This window comes from Penaeus vannamei, chromosome 28 (genome assembly GCF_042767895.1).
Source record: "Penaeus vannamei isolate JL-2024 chromosome 28, ASM4276789v1, whole genome shotgun sequence".
In the NCBI taxonomy this organism is placed as follows: domain Eukaryota; kingdom Metazoa; phylum Arthropoda; class Malacostraca; order Decapoda; family Penaeidae; genus Penaeus; species Penaeus vannamei.
In genome coordinates, this window is record NC_091576.1 from 30,911,601 (window position 1) to 30,921,600 (window position 10,000).

The 10,000-nt window shown below is 40.8% G+C and overlaps 1 protein-coding gene across 2 annotated transcripts in view; it reads left to right on the plus strand.

Annotated features, from left to right (window-relative positions):
* LOC113807877 (uncharacterized) overlaps window positions 1-10,000 on the plus strand; it is a 58,841-nt gene that overhangs the window by 31,860 nt on the left and 16,981 nt on the right. For both annotated transcript variants that reach the window (XM_070142008.1, XM_070142009.1), the window contains exons 26-28: window positions 533-722; window positions 966-1,166; window positions 1,324-10,000. The exon at window positions 1,324-10,000 is cut by the window's right edge and continues 1,852 nt beyond it. In XM_070142008.1, coding sequence (XP_069998109.1) covers window positions 533-722; window positions 966-1,166; window positions 1,324-10,000 — 9,068 coding nt within the window. The remainder of the gene's footprint in view (window positions 1-532; window positions 723-965; window positions 1,167-1,323) is intronic.

A 10,000-nucleotide genomic window follows, 5' to 3' on the forward strand; every position in this document is an offset into this window, starting at 1 on the left:
TAAGTCTTTCAGGGTCGCAACGGTAGGGAAGGCAGAGGTAATTAGTTTCAAAGGTAATTAATTTCAGAGGTAATTAATTTCACAGGTAATTAGTTTCAGAGGTAATTAGTTTCAGAGGTAATTAGTTTCAGAGGTAATTAGTTTCAGAGGTAATTAGTTTCAGAGGTAATTAGTTTCAGAGGTAATTAGTTTCAGAGGTAATTAGTTTTAGAGGTATTTAGTTTCGTTAATCATGAATCGTCTTGATGGTGATATTATTGCAGCACTTGGGGAATTTGTTGCAGTTTTACCGAGGTGTTTTGAAGTTATGTTGCTTATTTGATCTTATTTGGCGTTTGGTTTTGAGAGAGGCAGACAGACATACAAGGAATGAGATACTAACTCTAGATATTAAATAAAAGAAGAAAAAATTACTTGCAGCTGACGCAATTCAAATTAAGATGTATTTGGTCCTTCAAGCAAATGTGGTCTCACAAGCCAACATTTATCCTGTCGATTGCCATACTAACCTCATCCACACCTGTCCCTCTAGCAACCAAACCTTCGGCGGGAACTTCAGGCTTCTGGAGAGTCAGCTCGAGGTCATAGGTTCTTACGAGCACCCTTATGCAGGTGACCTCCAGGGCACTGCTGCCGTGCGCATGGTCTTGCCCTCAGGCCAGACGTACTCGAGTGACCTAGCTCTCAACCACACGTATGATGGGGTCACCAGGAATTTAATGGTCATTATTTCTTTTGTTCTTGTTGCTGTTTGAGAAGAGTTATATACCTTAATGACTGGTTTAGTCATATATATGTGCAGATCTGTTTAAGAACCATGGTTGGCTTAAGTTTACGAGCCACTTAGTAATAGTAAGATACATACTAGCAAACTCCTTGGCTTTTTTCATTTTACTGATATAAAGTAGTCGTTAGACTCTTTGACTCGCGTAACATGGCTTCGTTCTCCATCCCTTCATATCAAGGTGTCTTCAACGTATGGCGACGATATGTTAAAAGGTCACATGACCATCAAGCAAGAGGATGGTTGGTTCTCAGAGCCTGTGCTTGCCTTTGCCCTCTCGCTGTCCACTCCTTTCACTCGCTTGGGCAACGTGGGCTTCGCTATGGAGAGCCGCGGAGACTCCTCGCCGAGCAGCGCAGAATTCCAGTGGGATGAGTTGAAAGTAAGTTGATCACACTGTACTATTGTAAACTTGGACACTCATAGGCACCGGTATATGGTGTTTTGTGTTACTTTGATTGGGATTGGTACTGATTATGGTAGAGTCTGGGACCGAAACTGGCTAAACTGTGCAACTCTTTCTTGTTTCTCTTCTTTAGGTGCGAGCGGAAGCCCAGTTGGAAGATCTGTCGCAGTTGGAAATGAAATTCCTCTATGAAGACGGGGGGACATGTGACTCCCACTTTCACCTATACAACAAGTACAGGGATGGCCACTATATGACGGGCATCAGCCTCGACCTCACAGCCTCATATGATCCTTGGATGGTTGAGGTCAACACTACTCTGGGTTATGGGACTTCCGACCTCATGATAAACGTTGGAGCACCTGTGTTGAGCTCGCCTTATCAGGCTCACCTGTCTTATGAATTAACCAGCACCATTTTCGAATTTGATGCCCAGATTGGAATGGCAGAAGGAGAGTCGGCTGCAGTGACATTCTCAGGGCAGAGAGAGGCGGGTTGGGATTCAGTCATGAGGTCTGGATCTCTGATGGTAGACACTCCTTGGACTGAACCGTTGGTACTTAATGTCACTAACTATCAGGAATCTGACTTAATTCATGTCTCTGTAGATTTAACTTCGACTCTAGGTGGCATAAATTCTGTGAGATCAGAATTTGGAATTTACTACACAAAGCCTGGCGAGACACAACTTCAGTTTAATGTTACTCATGAGCAACTAGTGATAGAACTGGAACTCAACAACAAACACAGTCGAAAAGGATACACGCAACAACTAAAAGGAACTGTAAATGACATAGAAATCACCTATGCTCTGGAGACAGAGTGGGATCACAGCTTCATTCCAGAGACTGCAGATGGACAGATTGCCATCACCAACTTGCTTGATCACAACCTGAATCTGACAGTTTCGCACAACAGAAACTCCAGCACATTTTCAACGAAGATATTTGGATCCTGGGGAGACCAGTTGCTTCAAGCGAGTCATATATTAGAATTCCAAAACTTATTAGATTGGTCCAGTGTTGCAAACATTGTTCTTCCCAGCAAAGAAGAGATCAAATCCGAGTTATCTCTGTCTGCAGAAGCCGACTTTTCTTCGTTCCAATCAAACCTTAATTTCACCTCACCATGGACAGATAACATAGTGACTGTGGCTACAGCCGTGCCCGAGGATTCTTCTATTATGTATGAACTTATCAGCATTCACAGAGATTCTGTCATTTCAAGGGCAACTCTGAGAAGCAGTAGAGCATTTGGTTGGGATCATTCTGATTTTATGCTAGACGTGTCGTCAACATACTTTGAGAACTGTTCTATTGCTTGGGAACATGGAGTGGATTATGGCAATTTAATATTTATGGAAGCGACCTATGGATCCGACTTTTTAATTCAAGCGACGAGTAACCTCACATTCAGCCAAGGGTGGTTTAGCCAAGAATTTTCAGAGTATTTGCTACTAGCTGAAGTTAGAGCTCCGGCACAAGGGATTAACTTTAAAGCCAACTTACATTTTGACTCGCAGTACAATGGTAATGTGGAAGCTTTGTGGGACGGTTCCTCAGTAATGGCAAAGTCTGCCATTTTTGATGGTGTTATCTTTAAGACGCTGGTGGACATACCTGATCACAAATACCAGGCTGATCTTGAATACACTGAAGGAATCAATGAGATACCGAACTTTGATTTCAAACTAGCAGTAAAAGATGAAGAGATTCTCATTGTCAATACTACAACCACATCTCTGTACCCCAAGCTTGATGTACAGCTCACCTTCCAGGTCCTGACAACTCCAGGTGCTCTCATGCAGACTGGAATGCTGAATGTCACCATGGACTTGTCTCAAGTTGAAGACTTTACCTTCTTAGGATCTGTAAGGTTTCTTTCAGACTTTGCAGGTTTTGAAAACTACGGGCTTCATGTTGAAACTAACGTCAATCTTAATCCCAACAGCTGGGATGTAGGATTTGACATTAAATTGTTTGCCAATGAAGAGACTTACAACTTGAGCACAAGTGCCTCTCTTGCTTTGGATGATCTGCCCCATCTCAAGTACGAGATGGCATATGACATGAATTTCAATGACCAGCTCCTTGACCAAAAGGAAGTCAATTTCATGTTTGGGATTCCCCAATATGGCAGCTATCAAACTAATGTTACTCTCGTTCTTGCCAGTGACATACCTCAGTGGGCTTTGTTTATGTCCTACAATAACACAGGGAAAGACATCAAGGGCTATGTTATTCCTGGAGATGAGAATAAGTATGAGGTGGCTGCCAGCCTCAATACCGATAATTTGGTCTTTAACAGCCAGAGAGTTGGCGATGATGGTTCGACTTTTATAGCTGCCGAAGGGAAAATTACCTGGGATGTTGACAGCCCTAGGAAACAAATAACACTCACCATGAATTCCGATATTGAAGCCGTGAAAGAGGTTTCTGGCGAGATCCTCATCACAGAGAGTCGTGGCTTTGAAGTCAGTGCAAATTTCATGCTAAATCAACAGAAGTTCACTGCCAATCTTCGGTATGAGGCTCGAGGTTCAGGTACTTCTGGAAGGGCTGTGTTGGAGGTAGAAAATACAATCTTTCTGGAGTTTAAATTTGAAGCCAACTTTGAGTTCTTCTTCACAGACGAAGAATTTAAAGCAGATTTGAAGATAAATGTGAATGATGATGCATACTTTATCAAATCTCACATGAAGGCCAGCTTAGAAGAGTCATACATCCGAATTGAAATGCCAATTGAAGACTGGGAAAATATTGATCTGACAGTAAACATCATGCCAGAGGAATCTTACAGGGTAGTCATAAAGATGAAAGTCCCTAAGTTCTGTTTCAACTTTGATGGAAAACTTGACCAACTGTTTCTAAATGCGAGTGTAAATATTAACATACAGGAAAACTGTTCTGCCACTGCCATTTTTGAATTCAATATGAAATATGAGGTGAAGGATAATCTCATTTCAGTGTTTTCAGACTGTTACATACAAGGTATTGGCATCTTCTTCACAATAGAAGGAGAATGTAAAATTGCAGTGAACGAATATGAAGTCACGATAAAGAGTGAATTTTACCCAGAATATTCACTTGGCTTACAATTTTCTTGGTTATTCAAAGAAGATGAATTTGGACTAAAATTACACGTGTACGAGATTTCCACTGACACCACCTATTTTCTGTTCAGCAGCAGTTTCTCCTTCTTGAGGTCTGAAATTACCTTCAAAATTCTGGAAGAACAGAAGCTTGAACTAAAGGCAGAGTATGATATTCAACCAACTCAGGCAATTCTGGAAGCGTCTTATGATCACAGTTTATTTGGACATTCACTCTCGGGAAAACTGACCGGGGAAGCTAACTACAAAGAAAACTATGGTGATATAGAGATTCATTTCTCCACAGACTCTGCGTTTGGTCAGGCTGATCTCGAAGTCAACTATGATCTCAGGAAAGAAGTCAAATTAGGAAATTTCAAATTAACGACATCAAATGGTAATGCAGATGGCAAGCTTCAGCTTCAGATGAGTGACCAGGAATTAAGATTAACATTTGATATGTCATCAAGTCTTCATTCATTCGAGAAGTATCACTTTGATGCTCATTTTGAAAATAAAATTAATGGTAATACCCTGAGAATTTACAGCAGCCAAGATGACATGAAATATAACTTCACAAGCTCAGTGTCAACAAATGAAGATGATTTCACTGGAGGCATTACTCTTCACATGCCCTTCCAGATCCTGGAAATGTTTGAGGTAGGTGTCAGTCTTCCCCTTTCTGAGGTCCCGGAAAGAAAATACGTGGCTATGGTCAGTGGAGTGACAGCTGGAGAATATTATGGAGTGGGCGTGAAACATAATCACCACGAGAACTGGAAGCAGCAAAAAATAGAACTTGATTTCACTACACCCGAGAAAACCTTTAGCAATTTCACAGCTTTCATGGAGTATGATTTTGATGGCAAGGCAGCACTTTATGTAAACGGCACAAGGGGATGCCTAGGACTGAAAACGAACTGGCAGAACTCTGATGCTCTGTTTGCATTCGATGTTCATTCTTATTTGACTCTGCTTGGCCTTGGTGAACATTTAGTAAGTGCAGATATTCCACTTCATATCTCACAGAGGGGAGAGGTCCGCTTCATGGCCCAAAAAACAGATTATGACTTCACGACAGCACTGATAACTGGAGAGAATTTCAAGTATGGGAATGTAACCCTCATGATTCTACCTGAAGCAGAAGAACCCAAGAAGAGAATTTATGACCTTAACTATGAATACGACAACCAGTTCTACCTGAATGGTCAGTTTGATGAGTGGAGAGTCTCAACCAGATGGGATTTCACCGGAGACCAAATACCAGCATCATCTGGAAATATCAGAATTCAAACCAACTTCCCAGAGTATGAATTGATTGATGGATACTGGGAAATCCACCAGAAAGACAGCATACATTCCTTACAATTTAAGGTCGACATGAAACAAAAGGGAGTAATATTTCTTTCCTCGGGCTTTGATAATCATCCTAGAGGTACTTCTGCCCCCTGGAAGGGCGTTAAACTAGACCTGCTCTTTGATTCTCCATTCACACTGACCCATACTCTCCGCGCGCAATACCAAACCAACCCGCTTAGAGCGTCAGCCACCTACAAACACGGCTTTGACACGTTCCAGGTTGACTTCACAACTAATTTCCAGAACAACGAGGGCACGGTTGGGTTGACTGGTAACATCCCCGTGCCAGGAATCTCAGTCTTCAAGGTCGATTTCAAGTACAAATTTTCCGATAAATCTCAAAATGTTGTTAAGTTCAAGGCAAAAATCGAGGAAACAATTCTAGCAGTCAATGGGAAAGCCAAGATGGATTGGAGCAATGGCATAGTAGAGGCGACAGTTGCTTCTCCCTTCTTCAGCCCAGGGAGAGCGGAATTTGAATGGTCTACTGAGAAGACCCGCGTCACTTACTGGGCCATGTTAGAGTACAAACAACAAGAAATCAAAGCTAAGATGGCCCTGGAACAAACGAGCAGATTAGTGAAATTGGACATTTTTGTTTCAACTCCATTTGAGGGATGGAAGAACATGAAAGTCCACATAGGCTACTCTTGGTTACCCTCAGCATTCACGTTTACAAGTGTATTGACCAAGGAAGAAATGCAGATCTATAACATCAAATCATCATTTTTGTTCAGTGATGAGAAAGTGGCATTTAGTATCGAGGGAACTTTTGAACCTCTGAAAACTTCGGGATTATTGATGTTTGAGTTTAGTAGCACTGAAAATGCCTACGAAATCAAATTCCAAGAGCAGCTAAATGAATATGAAGTTTTGGAATTCCATTTCGAATTAGATGAATATCATTTGGAAAGCAGGCTAAATTATGGAACATTGAAAATACTTGAAATGAGTTTTAATTACTATAAAGCAGAAGTGTTCTTTACATGGGACAAAGGACAATATTTCAACATCAAAGCCAATCATTCAAGTACAAATGATGGCCGTGAGTTTAACTTTTCATTGAAAATCTCGGATAACCGACCAGTGACAGTACAGATAACTTATTCGTCAGCTGATGGTCAAAAAGTAACTATGATTCTTGCTTTTGGTGACAGGAAATACAAATTGACTGGAAAACTTAATGTTGATAATCGACAGTTACTTATATCTGTCATATTTGAATCTTCTGAGGATGTAGAAAATCCTGTTACCATTGAGGCCATGTTTGATTTATACGACTTTGCAAGAGGTAAAATGAAAGCTGTGAAAGACCTAGCAAGGATCAGCCTAGACTGGGGTGGCAAAATGGAACTGTCTCTTTCAGGAATGCGGCAGAAAAATGCAATTAAGCTTACAATGGACATCACGACTCCATATGAGATCCTACCAAAACTGAATTTGAGCTTTGAAGTTGGCCAAAAGCGAAAACAAAATTCTCTGGACGTAAAATACCAGCTGTCCTGTGAATGGTCGGAAAAGGTTGAACTCTCAGGTTCATTGAAGTATAAGAGTGACGACTTTTTATTAAAGAATGAGATACAGACAACTTTCCCAGTAGTTGAAAATCTTAATTCTAAACTTTTGCTGAAGCCAAAGTACTTTGAGATTGCTACAGATCTGAATGGAGATGAATGGAAGTTGTCCATACGTGAGTACTCTTTCTCTTTACCATTTTCACTAAAAGTGGACATCAAGACCCCCCTAGAAGGTTACGAAAGTCTGTCTTTAACAAACTCCGTAAAACTCAAAAATGGGGAACTCGAGGCTGAGATCACATTTAACTGGCCCGAAGAAAAACTCATCACTTTGAAGATCCAAGCAGAGATGTGGAACTTGAAGGTCAAGCTGAATACGCCATGGACACCCCTGAGGGAAGTCATTTTTATTGCCTCTTTAAGGACTGAGAGTGAGGAAGTGTCAGCTAAGGTGACGCTCCAGTGGGATGGCAGTAAGGTAGAAATGACATCTGATGTGACTCCCAAGGATGCTCGGATTGTTGGAAAATATAATAGTGGTGAAACTGAAGTAGCATCCGTTAGAGTTGAATACATCATCAAAGGCAGTAATTTTGAGTTCGGGGTTGTTGTAGAGACCATGTATGATGCCCTGAAGTTGTTTAGGACAAATTTCCAGCTGGGGCCCCAGGGAATCTCTCTTGAAGTACTGATTAACGAGGTAATGAGCCGTTTCAAGGGAAGTTACTCCGAGGGTGCAATTAAATTCATCTTAGACATTCCCTTCTTGTATAATTTCCAGTGGAACTTGGAGGCGAAGCAAGATTGGACAAAACTAGACACATATTCAACCATGACCTACCCAAAAGGAACCACACCATATAACATTACCCTTAGTTATGCCTTGCAAACATCGTCACTTATGGTAATGTTTGATGTTGCTGGAGATGTAAAGATTATGTCTTTTGGTATTGATGTCTCAGATATTTGGAAGTTCTCCATTGCGTACTTTGGTAGTCAGATGGAGACAACCATCAACCCAAATGTTAATGATGTCATGAACCTTAAATTTGAATCAACAGACTTAAGTTTAGAACAAGTAACTCTAGATGTAAGTGTTGATTATGGCGAATATATAAATATTTCAAGCATTATGACCACTGGTTTCAGAAACATGAATGTCTCTAGTCATATCATGAACGTAGCTTACACCACTCAGGAAGAAAGTTTTGTCTTTGGTGCCGTCCTCACCAGTAGTTACATTGATGGCTCGTATAAACTCGACACCATTATTCCCTTGAGGAATATTCTGGTTGAAAAAGGGAAAGCTGTTGTGTCTTTGTTTGTCGGAGAGCAGACATACATAGTCTCATATGTGCATGATAACCTGGATGACATGACATTCAGCAGAAGTTTGAGGATTGAGTTCCCAGATTGGACGGCATATTTCTCCACAAATGTAACTGATGATTCCATTACCATCGTATTCTCTTACCCAGAACCTTCCACTAAGCATGAGCTAGTCATTATGTGGCCTGAACCTTCAGGTGCTGAGAACATTCTGCTTACGGCAGAACTCAATTCACCCTACTTGGGTGATGATCCTGCTAAATACGACCTGAAGTTTGTTGTTTTGGATGAGCTGCATTTTACAGTCGACTCTGAGTTTTCACACGGAACAAAGAAAATTGATATTGAAGGGGAACTACAATACAACGACGACTTGAGAGAAATTACTTATAACACAAAGATTAGATCAGATTGGATTGGCGACTATGCAGTTGATGTCATTATTCAGTGGTTAAAGAACATTGCTTTGGATGCTACTCTAAAAATCCATGGAGAGAGGCATAATCTCAACCTCATAATTGACCCAGATACTCATGAGGCTTCTGCAAAAGCCAGTTCGTCATGGATCCCCTATGAGAACGTGGAATTCATGGGCAGTCTTGGCAAGGATTTGACGCCATCGAACATGAACATTGAGGGTAAGCTTAGCCTCGGTGATGGGGAGATTCTTGTGGAGGGAAGATTCCAGAATAATGGAATGGAGAGTCTCAAATCACATGTAAATATTACACGCAATATGAAGGAAATGTTCTCAGCAGAATTAGACTTTGGAAATGACGGACGTGAAGTTACTTTATCATTTATTGTAACAAGCGTTGTTCCTGAAATCAACACATCAGTGAACGCAAATTACGAAAACTATGGAAGCAAGAACCTTCGCGTCGACGCTCGAGGCTTTCTAGCTTTATATAATCATTTGATTGTAGATATTGACATTGGAGAAACATGGTATGATAACCTCCGAGTATATTTGTATATTAAGGAGCTGATGTATTTGAATTATAGTTTATTATTAATCGATCGTGACTTTTCTACTGTATTTGATTTTTCATCAGGAGAGACTCTAATACGGGTAACGGCTGATTACAACATTAGTGTTGAAAATCACTTCACGATGAAAATTGATAATTCAGTGTTACCTTTAGAAAATGTACATTTCCGCATGCCTTGGCCGGTGACGTTTGAAGAAACACAAATTCATATTTCATTTGTTTATGATGCAGAATACGCCATGTTCGACGTTTCTGCCGATAAAGACTGGGATTGTTTGGCCACTGTTATCACGCCATTCAGAGGCTATGAGAAATTTGTTTTCAAGTTCTTATTCTCTACAGATAATACACCAGCCTTTGTGGCAATGGTAGAATATCCAGGTGGGAAACTGGGTATAGAAGCCGTGTATAGATCCCTCTATGATGCCAAGTTCGTCGTATCCCTACCCCTGGAGAAGTATGATATCATAGCTTTCCAACTTAGTTTGGTAAATGGAGAACACTGGATAGCAGAAGCAAGGG